This window comes from Notechis scutatus, chromosome 3 (genome assembly GCF_049901735.1).
Source record: "Notechis scutatus isolate UNSWTSFEM ecotype Mainland chromosome 3, rNotScu1.2, whole genome shotgun sequence".
NCBI classification, from domain to species: domain Eukaryota; kingdom Metazoa; phylum Chordata; class Lepidosauria; order Squamata; family Elapidae; genus Notechis; species Notechis scutatus.
Genome location: NC_142011.1, coordinates 37843072 through 37860767, shown reverse-complemented (window position 1 = coordinate 37860767; position 17696 = coordinate 37843072). Strand labels below are relative to the sequence as shown.

Here is a 17696-nt window from a genome sequence, read left to right as displayed (position 1 = left end):
ATAGTATCAGGAAAGCTACAGTTCAAAATAACCTGAACTTAAGGGCAAAAAGGTCATGATCTTCTAAAAAAAATGATTTAAAAAATCAGTGAAGATGGAAAAATTAGAAAACCAGTTATTTTTGTTCATTCTTCTTCAGTAAGAGTTGTGCCAAAAAAGAAAGAAGGAAAGAAAATATTTACCAAGATTGAAGGGGCAATGATTGAAGGTAGGAATGGAAACAGTAAGCATTTTATGGAAAATCTTTTCCCCACATACTATAAGATATTAATTTCTCTTCATTAGCAGTGGGGTGACAAACATCCATTTATAAAGTTTCTCAGGTTCAATCCCCCAAATCTCTAGGAAAGATTGTAGAAATTCTTGCCAGAAAAACTGACAAGTCAAGGCCAATCACTGTTGTAAAAAAAGTTTTCCATCTGCTTTCCTCCAGATGGCACCTTCGTTCATCTCACACTCGCATGGCCATTGTTATTATTGTTAAGCTAATACCCCAATGTTACATTTTGAAGGCTTCCTATATTTCTGCCACATAAGTGGCTAATCAAAACACAATAGTTTACAAAATGTACTAGAAATATTTGGAGTTATTGTATTAATAATATTAACAACATGATTCATTTTAGTGATTTTATTTTATATTTTATTGTTGACATCTTAGAAAGTTTTTTTCTATTACTTCTTTTTTGTACATCACTGAATATTTGAATTTTAAAAAATAGCTTGTAAATATTTTCAGTACATAAAATCAAATGCCTCAGCAGATACTTCCATGTAAATAATGCATAACATTTTTTGCAGATGCATACTTAGTAACCAGCTGATGATACAATGTGCATACTGTATTTTAGACATGGCTGGACCATATGGATACCCATAAGTGGTCATCTGCCCATAAGTGATCATTTGGATTTTTACAGTCCAGATATGGTATGCTTAACATATATTTTACGATTCCCCCCCCCCCCCCATTTCTATATATTCTCCAAACCTTTGCATGATATCTCCTTCTGAACAAAAAGTATTGAATTATGCCTGACATCAAGGTTATACTAACATTCTGGGTTTAATGAAAAGATGCTGCATAGCAACAAAGACTGATACAATCTTCAAGAGATACTTCAAGAGAGATAAAGTAGTTTGCTTAATACTGGAATATTTAAGCATGCTGAAAAAATACTGTCAAGATCTTTTGATAGTAGGTACTGAGAGATCATTAAAACATTACATTTCACAGTTACATACTGTTAATGCTACTTTCCCTTAATTGTTGACCTAGACCTAATTGCTATAGGTCCCTACATCTGGGCAAGATGTATTGTAAAATTAGAATAAAATAAGTAATTGTAGTCATGTTAGCCAAGGGGAATATCCAGTATCATGCAGGAAATTTTCTATTAAGCCAACTTAAATTTTATTTTAAAAGATGCATGTTGCATGGCACTTCTTGGGACAATAATAAAATGTAAGGCTATATTTCTCTAAATGTCCTTTGATAGTGGAATTCAGTTTTGCATAATGGGATAGACTGCCACATGTAGAAGGGCAATTTCCTTTGCACTAAATAATCCAGTGAATCCAGCAAAAAGTACAAGAATCTGTATTCTGTATAACCACTTGACTGTTTAAAAATCTGCATGTAGAAGAGACACTCACAAGCCTCTTGGCTTTGGTCCCTTAAGGAGATTGGGAAGCATGGAGGTCATCCAGAGTCATTCTTTTGATGGGTTAACTATGACAGTGCTAAAAAAAATTGTCCATATTTCTTTGGTGTAAAGTTAACTATCCTGAAAAAAAAATCCTTGAAGGCAGAATCTGTAATTTATGAGCCCAATGCAGTAACTCCTTTTTTGCTAAATTAATTTCCCTTATTACATTTTTGTCTTTGGTGCCAACTTTTCAAATCAGTGCTTTAAAGACAGAATCCAAGACATTTCTCTGCAAATATTTTGCAAGAGTTAAATATCATATATTGGCAGTCAATGGAATGAAAAGGATGTTGCTGTTTTTATTCCATTAATAATACATCCTGCTCGAGCTAAAAGCTAAGCTTCAGGTTTGTAAGCAATGAATAAATGCATGCTACATTTTTATCACCAAACCAGACCAACGCTTGGCAGATTATAGAACTGAAACTAAGTTGTAATTGTTTCTCACTTTTGAAGTCAAATAGTTATCCTACAGTTATTATTTTCCTGGAAGCAACAAATAAAGCAAATGGCAGTCCTCATCAATGGAATGTGCAACAAGTAGCTTGCTTCAAATGCAGCATATTCTCTTAGGTAGCTTGAGGAAGAGATCAAGCGTGGGAATCCTGCAGTAATACAAGAAGAAACATCACCAAAAAAAAGCACATTTCACATGCATAGTAATAATGCTTCATCTTGGACTACTCTTAAAATAGAATGAATATAAGCATATACACATTATAAATGACAAAATTAAATTAAGTTACTGATTATTAACAAGAGAAAACATTTTCTTTTTCTTTTTTTAAATTTTAAACTTTATTTACAAGAATTAAAAACATACAAATTTAAAAATACAAAACCAATAGTGTATACATAACACATTCTTCTTTACATTTGATATCGAATTTGATACGTCCTAATAGTCATTACTGATACTTCTCACATTTCCATTTACTATCACATCTTAATCACTAAATAACTCACAATACTCTACTAATCTTCTCGTTTGTTTATAACTATTAATTAATAATACATTCAAAAAAAAAATTAAATAATAAATAAAAAGATATAGTTAATATATAATGATAATAATAATAATGTAGGAGAAAAGAGGATTTAACACCTTTGTTATTCTTATACATTTTGTATGGACAGCTGAATATAATTTGTTTCTTGGGTTCATTTACGTGTTTTCCCTTTACAATCTACCCAGTTGTACCATTTATCCCATATCCTATAATAATCTGTGTCCTCCTTCCCATTGATTTTGAGTGTGAGCCTCTCCAACTGGGCACACTTATACGTTTTTTGTATAGCAAAATGTATCAGTGGTACATTTGGATTCTTCCAATATTATGCTAATGAAATCCATGCCACTGAGAAACATTTTCAAACAATGGTAATAGTGCAGCATTCTTCAGACCATTAAGAATGGCTACTGTCTATGAAAACAAGCAAAAGGTGCTCATATTTAATGTGTCAAAGATGTAATCCACAATCTAGAATGAAACCCTGCATTTACTAATTGTTTAAAGCTGCCTTCTCTAACCCAGTCACCTTCAAACTTCGAAAAGCTGCAGTCCCAACTTATCTGCAGTGTTTCAGCTTGAAAATATTAGTGCTGATTATAGACACAGATTTTAAGGTGTATCTTAAACTTTCCTGAGACATTGTACTGTCTGGAAAGGATTACTTTGTGCATGCATTGGGTTGAAGAACATCTAAAGCTAAAGGGTTGCACACTGAACAAGATGTCCTCTGTGGGTGGGAAGGATTCTATGCATACAGAAAACTTTATGTGAATAAGTGAATAAGAATACAAGTAAAAATACCAATTAGTTTACTAAACACATCCATTTAACAGCCTGATCACTGCCAAGATGAACCTTCTACAAGATTCTGAGGTTTTTCAAATTTACTAACTTTTAATTTCCACAATCAATTGAATGAGGCAGTATAGGAACAAACCAGTGGTGGGATTCAAAAACTTTTACTACCGGTTCTGTGGGCGTGGCTTGGTGGGCGTGGCCATGTGACTGGGTGGGTGTGGCTTTTTTTTGCAGCCCCCACCCGTTTTTGGGAGCTTCCTAGTCACATAGGAGCCTCTGGGGGGGTCGTTTTTGCTCCCCTAAAGCTCCTCTGGGGCTTTGGAAGACAAGGAACACAGCATGGGAGGGGCATGCAGCACCCCTCCAAGCTCTGTTTTGGGAGCTTCCTAGCCTCAGAGAAGCATCTGGAGAGGCATTTTTGCTCCCCTAAGGCTCTGGAAAGCAAAAAATGGAGGGGGGCTGAGCTCCTCCCTCCATTTTTTGACTTCCTGGGCCTCAGCAAGAGAGATCTCGGCACAGCTGATCTTATCTACAGCTGATTGTTGGGAGGGAAAAAAAGAAAGAAATACCTTAGGCAAATGTCAGGCAGGCGGGCGGGGTGAGCGAGCATTGGGCGGGCGGGCGACCAGGTGGGGGACGTGGCCAGCCAGAACTTACTACCGATTCGGTGACCCACGCCAAATTCTTGTTACCGGTTCGCCCGATCCGGTGCAAACCGGCTGAATACCATCACTGGAACAAATGTATGGGAGACACCAGATTCAGACAGTCTGAATGAAAACAAAACCCGTTTAAAAAGCATCAGACTCACCTCTGACTCTTCTTTATTGTGCAGGGGCTTGGTGTAGGCATCAGGTTTATCGATGAAGTGCTTAACTACCATTGAAAAGACTGTGTAGAGTAAAATAGCTCCAAACACTGAGAGGAAAATGATGAGGATGATCTGCATGAACCGAGAAGCGAAATATCATCATACACAGTGGATAAAAGAACATGTTTTAAGCAAGGCGTCAACATCTATATTGCAAAAAGGGAAATCAGCACTGCTAGAAAGAGAAGATCAAAGTATGGACAAAAGTATTAGGCTGGAATTACCCAATTTGATGCCTTTGCAAACTTTGGAACAATCTGCAGCCTCAGAATTCTGTATTGTTCAAGGGCATCAGATTAGGAAAGGATGAAGAGAATGACAGCTTTCCTAGGAGTTATACAATCCAAAACACATAAGATGAGTCCCCCAATGCATGTACTTGCTTCTCTAGAGAAGTTAACTCTCATGCAACAACATCTGTGGTTTTAACTACAAGATCTACATGAGAAATACCATAGTAGACACTCTTGCCTGAATGTCATAGTGCTAATTTCCTTGTGATTATTTTTTCAGTCTCTTTTAGTTTCCTTGACAGTTGGAATCAGTCAAAATTCCTAGTTCTATACATTGAGGAAAGAAGACAGAGAAAGCTGGTGTAAGAGACAGTCTGATATATTACCTTAGTGGTGGTTTTATTTCTTTCCACAAACTTGCAATCGCACAGCAGGCAATACTCCTCAACTTCATGTCTTGGCACTGGCATTGGGTCCACTGTATACAGGCAATTACTGCAATTGTGAGAAAGCAGAAGCAACAACAAGCAATACAAATCTATCCCATGGAAGTCCACCTGAGGGTACTGTTCCAGAGGGTATTGGGCTTAATGTTTAGCTGGACATATTGACTGTTTATGAATGATCATATATTGGTTTAATAAGCCAAGATACACATTCACCTTTATTTTCTCCACTCATTACATCAATTAAACAGTGGCGCAGTGGTTAGAATGCAGTACTGCAGACTACTTCTGCTGACTGCCAGATGACTGCAATTTGGCAGATCGAATCTCACCAGACTCAAGGTTGACTCAGCCTTCCATCCTTCCAAGGTGGGTTAAATGAGGACCCAGATTGTTGGGGGCAATAGGCTGACTCTTTAAACCACTTAAAGCGAGCTGTAAAAGCACCATGAAGCGGTATATAATCTAAGTGCTATTGCTATTTGATCAAATCTGGAAAATTTTGATTAACATATCAAATTACAGTCTTAACCCATAGTCTCAAGTTGATTTAAGAGACTAATTTGCTCCAAATTATAACTAGTTTCTAAGTTTAAATGAAACAGAAAACACAGTTAATTGAAAATTTCTACATTTAATTGTTGTGTGTAATGAATAAAAGGAGAGAATCTATCCATTTTAAAAACGTCATGTACCTCTTGGCTTATTTGGACTGTTTAATTTTAGGCCAGTATCTATAGAGCAAGAATATTTGATTTAATCACTTTTCATATAAAATGTTTCTGAATCTATTTTTGTCAGTATGACTTAATAATTCTTACATAACAACTTCAAAACATTCCCAGAACTGCAGAATTTAATCTTCCAGTAGCTAACAAAGACACTGGCATTTAGCTGTTGATTTCTGCCTAAAACATTATGACTTCTATCAAAGCGTTGAAAATGTCGTTAGGGAGACAACAGAAAGTAATTACAGATGTAAAAAATGTGGCCTTTTCTAGAATATTTCTCTTCCCAGTTTGAGTCATTCATATTGGAGTAGCGTATAAATCCAATAAATGAAAACTAAAATAAAATATCAAACGTGAATCTAATAGCTCTTGGAAAATCCCTAATTTTGGGACTATTATTCCCTTGATCAGTAATGACCACGCATAAATAAATAAAATGCACATGGTGAAAGTATCCAATGTAAACAAACAGAAAGTGTGAGTCTTTAGTTCATTTCACTGAACTCACTTCCTACACTGAAGAGCTGTTTTAAAATCAGCTTTTTAGAACAATCACATCTTGCAGACATTCTGTGACGTTTGAAATTTGACTCACCAGTCATCCTGAACTAGTTTTTTCCAGAACATGATTTCACTTAAATTCTGATATGGTGGGCAGACACAGTAGCAGCCATTAGGCACAAATTGCTATAGAAGAAACATAAGATAAGCAGTGTGTGACAAATTGTTTTGCCCCATTGCAAAGTAAACTAATTAACAACATTCTCCCCAGTCACTTCATAACCTGCTGGAGAACTTGTTACCCTTAAAGTCCTCTTGATCTACAGCTGCAAGTTTTATTTTAATATCATATAAAATTGAATATTAGTTGCTGAGGATGATAACACTGGCATATAATGGAATTAAAACCTATGGAAGAATAAATAGAATGCTTTTTGTGAAAGATTTTTGTGAATGATTGAATGCTGACATGCTATCATAAGACAAGGATATGTGCATAAAATCCCCTTAATTTTTAATTTAGTTATGGAAGAATGGATAAGGAAAGTTTGTTTTTATTAGAATTGTGATATTGGGACCATGGATATATGTGCACTTTTGTATTGATATGGTTGGGCTAAAGAGCTTGGAACTGAAATTGTATATATGAAAGGCTTTGTTTGGGTATTTTTCTACGTCATTATAGTTGTTATACATTATACAACTTTAAAAGCACAAGTATAATGACGTGGGAAAATACCCAAACAAAGCTATATATATATATTTTCTTAAGTTTTCACGGGTATTTATATGTATGGTATTCAGCTTTGTTCGGGTATTTTCCCACGTCATTATACTTGTGCTTTTAAAGTTGTAGCAACGTTTTGGCAGAATCTCATCTGCCGAAGCCTGATGATGGCAGATGAGATTCTGCCAAAATGTTGCTACAACTTTAAAAGCACAACTATAAAGATGTGGGAAAATACCCAAACAAAGCTGAATACCATATATATTCATATGACACATTTGGGTTTATTTTCAGGAAAACACAGTAATGGAGATGGTGAGGGACCAGCTTGTGCTGCCCTGGCCTAGGCTACCCCAACTGGGCGTGCCACCCCTGGTACGTGCACTGGAGGTGGTAAGCGCGTGGGGTCCAACTGTCTGGCAGCAGCTGCAGCCCATCGACCCCTTGGCTGGCACACTCTGGGCTTACACAACTTGTGCATCTCAGGTGAATCCAAGTGTTGTGACTGCCAGGCTGGCCTTCAAGGAGCAGGTGGAGGCAGAAAGCAGAAGTGGGGGAAGGCACACATCTGGCCTGCTGGATGTGCCACATGGCCACCTACCCCATTGTGGGCAAGCAAAGGCAGATGGTGGGAGGGATTACGTGCCTTTCTCCTGTGCCTCTGCCTGCTGCTTGGAGGGCTGATTCAGCAGTCACAACTCTTGGACTCACCTGTGCTGCACAGGCTGCACAGCCTCAGATTGTGCCAGCCACATGGCTGCTCACCCACTGTGTCCCACTGTCTGTCTTTGCTTGCCTGCAGATGTGACAGGGCAGGTGGCCTTGTGGCACATCCAGTGGGCTAGATCAGTGGCCCCCAACCTTTTTTGTGCCGCGGCCCAGTACCGGCATCACAAAATCATCCGCGGCCCGGTACCGGCATCACAAAATCATCCGCGGCCCGGTACCGGCATCAGCACGCATGGCAAGGCGAGCCGAGCAACCGGCCAGCCAGCCATCCCCCGCTTGTCCCCGCCACCTTCAACTCCTCCTTTGTACCTGTGTCGATGGGCTTCGCGACGGCTTCGGGACGGTCGCTCAGCTCGCCTTGCCATGCGTGCTGAAAGAATCCTCGTGCCTTAGTTTTGTTCGAAGCCGCCGCCCCCCCTCAATGAAACTAAGGCGCGAGGATTCTTTCAGCACCCAAATGCCGCTTTCTACCTGGAAAAGCTCACTGGAAGCACTTTTTCACCAAAACAAGATGGTGGCACCCAGCAAACCGGCGGCCCGGTAGAAATTGTTCCACGGACCGGTACCAGTCCGGGGACCGGTGGTTGGGGACCCCTGGGCTAGATCATGTCTCCCCCCTGCGCCTATGTCTGCTGCTTGGAGCGCTGGGCTGACAGTCACAGTGCTCGGATTTACCCACGCTGCACACCAGAATGCACCAGCCAAGGGGCTAATGGGCTATGGCAGCTGCCAGACACAGTCAAACCCCACGTGCTTGCCACCTTCTCTGCTGGCCACACTCCCTCAAGGGCTGTTGATCTTAACTTGGGCTTATTTTGGGGGTAGGGCTTATATTGGGAGCATCCTGAAAAATCATGCTAAGGCTTATTTTCTGGTTGGGCCTTATTTTCGGGGAAACATAATAGGAAAATAGTAACAGCAACTAATGAATTTGGGTTCTTCTGTAAAACATTTACTAAAAATGAACTGATAAACATTAATGCTGATCAAATATAGTGACGTTTTTAGGTCTGTTGTAAGAAATGAATGTTGTTTTGAAAAAAGCAAAAAGGCTATATAAAACAGACTGCTTGTCCACACTTTGTTATATGAGAATTGGATATGTTAGGAGAAACAACAGTAAATTAGATGCAATGAAACAAAAAGTATGTGTGTGGTAAAACAAGAAGAGATGGGAGAAAAAATGAATGGCTGCTGAATGAATATGAACTGAATACAAAAGAGAATTACAGACATGAAATCAATTTAAGCATGCTGAGGGGGGCGGAATCATGTAGAGAGAGTAAATTATGATCAAATTACAAAACAAATATGTGAGGGATTATTGAATAGGTTGAGAGAAATGGGAGATAAGGAATTAATGCTGGATGGATTTGATGACATTCTCAAAGAGAAAGAGGTGAACAGTTTATGGAATAAAAAAGGGGTATGTGAACTGGTGAATAGATATGGTAGAACAAAGGACGGCTTGCACAAATAAAAATATATGAAGAAGTATAAACTAATTTTAGCTATGACTCCTTTTCCCTTTTTTAAGCTTATGCCTTTAATTTCTTTGGCTTGCTGTTTTTTACTTTTTTCCCTACTCTATATAACACTGCTGTCCAAAAAAGGAATAGCGTAATAGGCATTTCTGCATATCTGTTATACTGTAATTGAATTGCAGATAATTGCAGAAGTCTAAATGCTATTGCTATCAACAAATTATATTAAAAATAAACCATGACTTAGTTTGAACTGAGCTATGTTGGCCTGGCTTCATATAATGCTACGGTGACATAGATAGACATGACTATTACATTAACCCAAAAGCAAATAATAAACATTAATATAATCAGTTTTTCTTCCTATTTTCCACTCTCACCTTGCTGGTCTCAAATGATGGTATTAGGATACACCAAAAAATGGCTGCAAGTGACACCGATTTCATGATTTCTCAGATGTGTAAATTAATATTACCTGGAAGGGAGGGGGGAAACAACAGAAATCAGCCAATTCTTTATAACATTATAGAGTTTTAGATATCACAACTCATCTGCTAAAATGTGACAAGCTGGTTTCTTCAGCATATGTATAATTTTGACGATATCTTCTTTTAGGGCCTGAAAACCTGAAGCAATAAAAACATATCAAAAGCCAAGAACTTGCAGTATGCGTGGAAGAGAAGACAAAACCAGTCTTTTCCAAACCCTTCAACAGCAGAGACAGTTTGACTAGAAACAATCTTTAATTAGATTTTAAATATAGCTCATCTTACCAAATATGTAAGAATAGCACAACACCTTGTACTATTCTGCAACTAGATTAAATTTTTGATTTGTCTGCAAAAGATGTACAGTGGCTTTCAGGTTAAAATATAAATAGAATAGAATAGAATAGAATAGAATAGAATAGAATAGAATAGAATAGAATAGAATAGAATAGAATTCTTTATTGGCCAGGTGTGTTTGGACACACAAGGAATTTGTCTTGTTGCATATGCTCTCAGTGTACGTAACAGAAAAATACATTCATCAAGAATCATAAGGTACAACACTTAATAATAATCATAGGCACACCATAAGCAATCAGCAATCCAATCATACTAGGAAACAGTCAATAAAATTGTCAGGATACAAGCAACAAGGTTACAATCATACAGTCATAAGTGGGAGGAGAAGGGTGAAAGGGAGGATGGGAGGATTAACAGTAATAGTAGTGCAGACTTTGTAATAGTTGAACAGTGTTGAGGGAATTATTTGTTTAGCAGAGTGATTGTTTTTTTTTCTGTAGTCCTAATTATCCTCTGAAGTCTGTGTCTGTCCTGTTGGGTTGCAGAACCAAACCAGACAGTTATAGAGACAGACTCAATAATTCCTCTGTAGAACTGCATCAGCAGCCTTATGGGCAGTTTGAGCTTTCTGAGTTGACGCAGAAAGAACATTCTTTGTTGGGCTTTTTTGATGATGTTCTTGATGTTAGGTGTCCATTTTAGGTCATGTGATATAGTAGAACCTAGAAATTTGAAGGTCTCTACTGTTGATACTGTGTTGTTTAGTATTGTAAGAGGTGGTAGTATGGGAGGGTTTCTCCTGAAGTCTACCACCATTTCTATGGTTTTGAGTATGTTCAGTTCCAGATTGTTCCAGTCACGCCACGAGGCAAGTTGTACAACCTCCCATCTGTATGCGGATTCATTGTCTCGAATGAGATCAATCACTGTTGTATCATCTGCAAACTTCTGTATTTTAACAGATGGATCGTTTGAGATGCAGTCATTGGTATATAGAGAGAAGTGGAGAAAGCACACAGCCTAGGGGTGTTGTTGTTGTGCTAATTGTACAGGTATCAGATGTGATTCTGCCTAGCTTCACCTGCTGCTTCCTGTCTGTTAGGAAGCTTATGATCCACTTACAAGTGTGTTCAGGTACCGCTAGTTGGTTTAATTTACTTAGAAGTGTGTCTGGAATGATGGTATTGAATGCTGAACTGAAGTCTACAAAGAGGACCCTTGCGTAAGTATTTGGAGATTCAAAGGGTTGTAGGATGTAGTGCAGAGCCATATTAACAACATCATCTGTCGATCTATTTGCTCGGTATGTAAATTGCATGGATCTAACAGCGGATCTGTGATGGTTTTCAGGTGGGACAGCGCTAGCCTTTCAAAGGTTTTCATAACTACAAATGTTAGACCAACTGGTCTGTAGTCATTCAGTTCCCTGATGGAGGGTTTCTTTGGCACTGGGATGACAGTCAAGCATTTGAAGCAAATAGGAACATAGCACATCTCTAGTGATTTATTGAAAATTGAAGTGAAGGTGGGGGCCAAATGGTCAGCACAAGAAGGAGTTATCTTGTCTGGCCCTGGTGCTTTTCCTGGCTTTTGTCTGTGAAACAGATCTTGCACTTCTTTTTCTGTGATCACCAGAGGTTGTGAACCCAATGGGTTGGGGTAGTTGTGGGAGCTTTGGCTGATGTTGGTGTGTTTGAGATGTGGTCAGTTGTAGGAGGCTTGGCTATTATTGGTGTGTTTGAGATGGGGGTTGTGGAGATAGGTGGCTGTATTTATCTTTCAAAGCTGCAGTAAAACATTCAGGTCATCTGGTAGTTGTTGATTTCCTGCTGCCTGGGAAGGAGGTTTGCTGTAGCCAGTGATGTTGGTAGAGTTTTCCACATTTGCTGATTCATTTGTTGAGAACTGATTCCTTAACTTTTCAGAGTAGCTTCTTTTTGCTGCTCTGATCTCTCTTCTTCATACATTTCTGGCCTGATTGTACTGTCACCTTTTCTATAGGCTTCCATTTTGGAATGATGTAGCTGCTTAAGTTTTGCTGTGAACCAAGGTTTATTGTTGCTATATATTCACAGGTTCCTTGTCAGTACACATGGGTCTTCCCAGAAGCTGACATAATGTTACAGTATCTTTGAACTCATCTAGATCTGCAGAGGTATCTTCAAAAACATTCCATTCAGTGCAATCAAGGCAAGCCTGTAGCTTCAGCTTTGCCTCATCAGTCCAAGTCCTAATTGATTGGTTTCATGGTTTTAAGTCTTTGTCTGTAGGCAGGTACAAGGTGAATCATGCAGTGATCAGAGTGTCCCACAACTGCTTGTGGTAAAGACCTATAAGCATCTTTTAGTGTTGTGTAGCAGTGGTCTAAAGCAGGGGTCTCCAACCTTGGCAACTTTAAAACTTGTGGACTTCAATTCCCAGAATTCCTCAGCCAGCTCTGAGAGTTGAAGTCCATAGGTCTTAAAGTTGCCAAGGTTGGAAACCCCGGTCTAAAGTATTTTTGCCTCTTGTGGGACAATTGACTTGCTGGAAATATTTTGGGAATTTCCTTAAATTTGCTTGATTGAAATCTCCTAAAATGATGGGAAGGGAATCTGGGTGTTTGGCTTCAGCCTCCATAATCTGATCAGCTAGAGTTTGTAATTCCTTGTTTACACAAGCTTGTGGCGGAATATACACAGCTATTATTACCTAAATTTCTCCTCTTACTAAATATGGCAAAATTCGACATCATATTTGTCTGTGAAACATGGCTCAACACATCTCTCCCTGACTCCATTACCACAGTAAGAGGCTATCATGTTTACCGATCAAATCGTGAAATTCGTAGAGGAGGTGGTGTTGCTATCTTCTATAAAAAGTCCTTACATCTAAAAAACATCCAAGTTACCCAGGAGCTTGCTCTTCCTGAGACCATCATCTGTGAAATATCCTTAAATATCACATTTCAATTCTATGTTACAGAGCACCTGATTATGACATCGAACATGTAAACAAGCTAAATTTACTACTAACATGGGCAACATCATGCCCACACGCTTTTATCTTTCTTGGTGACTTCAATCTACCTCATATTGACCCTAAATGAATGTACAACTGAACCCATACACGTAACCTTCTACAATGCTGTTACAAATCTGGGACTAGAAGAACTAGTAACCAACAATACTAGACTAAATAACTGCCTCGATCTCATCTTCTGCAATAGTTTGAATTTAATTTACGGAATACAAACTAAAGAACCCTTTTCCAGCAGTGACCACAATATGATTGACTTTTGTCTCAACATATGCCCACACAAAAATCATCACAATGACGTAATCCCCAATTATAATTTAAAAAAAGGCAACTATGATCTTATAGACAACGATCTCTCATCCCTTGATTGGCAATCTCTATTCACTGGATGCAATACTGTTGAAGACCATTACAACATATTTTTACTTGAACTCAAAAGAGTCATCAAACTATATGTACCAACAACAACTCCCAAAACAACAACAACAAAAACAGATTACCCATAACAATAAGGAAGCTTCAATACAAAAAGAAATCACTCTGGTGGAAAAACAAATCTGGTCACGTTGCCAATTTCAAAAGCCGATACAAAAATTTATGCCACCAGATAAAGACTGAATGCACCTATTATCACATTAAACAAGAGGAAAACCTTCTACGCACCAATTCCACCCGCGCTTTTTACAATTTTGTAAACAACAAACTAAAAGACTCAAGGTCCATCCCACCCCTGATAGGACCTAATGGTAAAGATTGCAACGATGACACCATTAAAGCCAACATCTTTAACACATTCTTTGGCTCAGTATTTGTAAACAGCAATGGATCATGCCCAGTATTTCCTAGCCGAACCACAGAAAACTACAATGATCTAATACATATTGATTTTACAGAAGACAATGTTGAAAAAGCACTACACAATCTAAAACCATCTCTATCTATTGGACCGGACAGAATATGTGCGTACTTCTTAAAAAAGCTATCCACTGCCATAGCCAAACCTCTAAGCATAATCTTTGAAAAATCTTTCAGGACCAGCTCCTTGCCTAACCTATGGTCACAAGCCACGGTCATCCCCATCTTCAAAAAGGGAGACCCCTGCCTAGTTGAAAATTACAGACCAATCTCCTTATGCTGCGTCACCTGTAAAGTCATGGAATCAATTATTAACCAATCCATCATCTTCCACTTAGACACAAACAACCTACTCTCTAATAAACAATTTGGTTTCAGAAAAAAACTATCCTGTAATCTGCAACTCTTACACTGCAAAAACATATGGACTACACAGCTCGATCAGGGCAAAACAATAGATGCAATCTACATAGACTTCTGTAAAGCCTTTGATTCAGTGGTACTCGACAAACTACTACTAAAACTAAAATCTTGTGGTATCTCTGGACAACTGCGTAACTGGATAGAAGCATTCCTGTCAAACAGACAACAAATGGTCAAAATTGGGAGTGTCTTATCAAATTCTGTACCTGTCAATAGTGGTGTCCCCCAAGGCAGTGTTCTAGGACCAACTCTCTTCATACTCTACATAAATGACCTCTGTGATCATATTAAAAGCAACTACGTTCTTTTCGCTGATGATGTAAAGCTGTTCAATACCACAGACAATACTGCTACCCTTCAAATGATCTTGACTATGTATCAGAATGGTCAAACAAATGGCAACTTCAAATCTCAACAAATAAATGTTCTGTCTTACATATTGGCAAAAAAAATCAGAAAATAAAATACAAGCTGAATAGTCAAGACCTTGTTGATGATCCAAGCTCTGTAAAGGACCTTGGAATACTTATCTCTAATGATCTAAGTGCTAGAGCCCACTGTAACTACATGGCCAAAAAGGCATTAAGAGTTGTTAACCTAATCCTACGTAGCTTTTTCTCTGGTAATATCACACTACTAACTAGAGCATACAAAACACTTGCTAGACCAATACTTGAATACAGCTCATCAGTCTGGAACCCGCATTACGTATCTGATATTAACACAGTTGAGAAAGTCCAGAAATATTTCACAAGAGTTCTCCACTCTTCTACTCATTGCAGAATACCTGATGCCACCAGACTTGAAATTCTAGACCTAGAAAACCTAGAACTACGCCACCTTCGGTCCGATCTAAGTATAGTACATAAAATCATACATTGCAATATCCTATCTGTCAATGAATACTTCAGCTTCAACCATAGCAATACAAGAGCAAACAATAGATACAAACTCAAGGTAAACCGCACCAAACTTGATTGCAGGAAATACGACTTCAGCAACAGAGTGGTCAATGTCTGGAATACTCTACCTGACTCTGTGGTTTCTTCCCCAAACCCCAAAAACTTTAACCTTAGACTGTCTACTATTGACCTCACCCCTTTCCTAAGAGGTCTGTAGGGGGCGTGAATAAGTGCACCAACGGGCCTACCGTCCCTGTCCTATTGTTTCTTTTATTTTTCTTATATGTACCCATTTCATGTATTCATAACTATGTATATACTTATACCTATTATCTTGTAAGTGATTGACAAATCAAATCAAATAAATAAATAAATATTAGGAGAAATGAGAACACACATGGAGAATAAAATGGTTTGCAGTTGATATGTAAAAGACTATAAGTTTTCATCATAGAATTTATACATAAAGCAAATAATCTAATAACATTAAGAAAAAAATCAATATACAGGAAAGATCACAATTTTATTATTTCAAATTTCATGTTTTTAATTAAAATTGAAGCCACGTTGTAACTTATTTTTCCATGTTTACAAAACATTTCAACTACACTGGTTAAAATGCATGTTTATCTTATGACTTTAATAGCACTATGAACTGTGCAACAATTATAGGAAACAAAATATGTATTTGTTCTTCACAGTAGCTGCTTTTATTGGTAGAGCCAAAGTTAATTAGTGATACATCTTAATTAAAAAGCAAGCTCAAGATCTCTGCAGCTGTCTTCCTAAAGGGAAATAAAATAAAAAGAACTATTGATCAGATTAGATCATCATTTACTAAGAAATGTTTGTGTAAAAATGAGCCTCCTCCAAGTACTATTTTATGGGAACATTAAGCATTCTTAGCAAGATACTCAATCTTACATATGCAACCTACCACCTCTATCTTAGATGCTCATCACTTTTACATATATTTTGGAAAGTTTCAGCTTTTAGGCAGCAAACAATCAAACTGGACATAGAAAAGCCAGTCAAGTCACATAAAAGACACCAGAAAACTCTTCCATCACCTGCAAGGAATGTGAATTGAATATTTATACATTCTTCACTAAAGTATTTTTCTGAAGCATCTGCTAAACGTTACACTCCTTTTCCTCTTTGTGGTGTAGAGTAGTCCAAATCTAAAGGGAAGGAAGAGGAGGCATTTCCCCCTGCTTAAGGGAAAAAGAAAAAAGTAGAAAAAGAGGGGAAAGAGACAAGAAGCTCTCTTGCACAATGGCCAGATTTCCCAGACTGTCCAACTTTGATAGCCAACTATAGCTTCCCGCTCCTCTCTATCTCCCATAAAAGTGTGCATGTGATACATCTGCTTAATTTTTGGATTTTGGATGGTTTTGGATTTTTTTTATGTAAATGCAAAGGTGACGAGATTGCATACACGTCATGATAAAAAACAACAACCCACCCCTAATTAAATAAGGGTGCCTTTTGCTGCAACTCCTGAAGGAACGGCAGCAGTTCATAGCTACTACCCACCGGTACCTGCCGATCACCTTCTCCTGGCAATTTACATTCCCTTTCAAACCATACCATTTTTCAGGACACGAACCATCAGACAAACACGCAGATCACGGGCAGAGTTCGGATTCTTCCAAGCTTCGCTACACCCATAGTACAACAGGTTGCTATGGAAACTGCTCCCCGTTTTCTCCCAACCAACATCGGGGGGTTTTATACTATTGGCGAAGGAACAAGAGACATACCTAGCAGCGACGGCTCCTAGAAACGGTCGGATCCGCCTTTGGCTATCATCACCATAAGTAGGCGTTGCTAGAAACCAACCAAAGCCGCCTCCGCGATTTAATAATTTTGGAACGTTTAGTCAAATTTTAAACGTTCAGTCAAACGGCCGCGCTCTTTGGATTCCAGGTTGGACGACAGAACGTTTAAAGCAGGAGAGGCGAAAAGGCCGCGTAGCCTTCGCTGGTGGTTTCCGAGAAGGCATTGGACAGCCTTTTTCCCGGAATGGTAAAAGGTCTCCTGCTCGAGCAGTGGGTTGGACTCGAAAATCTCCAAGATCCTCCCAACTCTGTTATTCTGATCTTATTCTGATCTTCGGCTTCGACCGAGATGTCCAATTTTGCCGGGTGCTGGCTTAATGCGCGATGTTTTGTAGTATAATCATGTCGTATAATCATGTAACATAATCATGTTCTAATTATATGTTATCTAGTACATGCTTGACAACTAAAATAAATAATATTTGGAAAGCTATACGAAGGCTGAAGCGATAGGTGAATGCAGTAACTTCAGTGCTAGCTTCTTATTCCTTGTGAAGATTTCCTTGGAATTTGGGGTAGTTTTAATACAGTATTTCTTACCAAGAGGCTACTCTGAGTTACTTATACAAGTAATAAAGATGGTTTGTTAAAACAACAACTAATAAATACCTTCCAATATCGAATTTG

General features: G+C 38.4%; 1 protein-coding gene across 2 annotated transcripts; it reads right to left on the bottom strand.

Annotated features, from left to right (window-relative positions):
* Positions 1–629: 629 nt before the first annotated feature.
* Positions 630–17292, bottom strand: LOC113420762 (proton-transporting V-type ATPase complex assembly regulator TMEM9-like). Of its 2 annotated transcripts, none has more exons than XM_026680842.2 (6): positions 16992–17292; positions 9623–9717; positions 6397–6488; positions 5011–5119; positions 4332–4463; positions 630–2314 (listed from the first exon to the last, which is right to left on the bottom strand). In XM_026680842.2, exons 2-6 carry the CDS (start codon positions 9686–9688, stop codon positions 2300–2302), a joined length of 414 nt encoding a protein of 137 aa, XP_026536627.1. In that variant the 5' UTR covers positions 9689–9717; positions 16992–17292; the 3' UTR covers positions 630–2299. The 2 variants fall into 2 exon arrangements, with proteins under 2 accessions (XP_026536627.1, XP_026536629.1); XM_026680844.2 differs by lacking the exon at positions 16992–17292 and adding an exon at positions 16819–16942.
* Between the last annotated feature and the right edge of the window lie 404 nt (positions 17293–17696).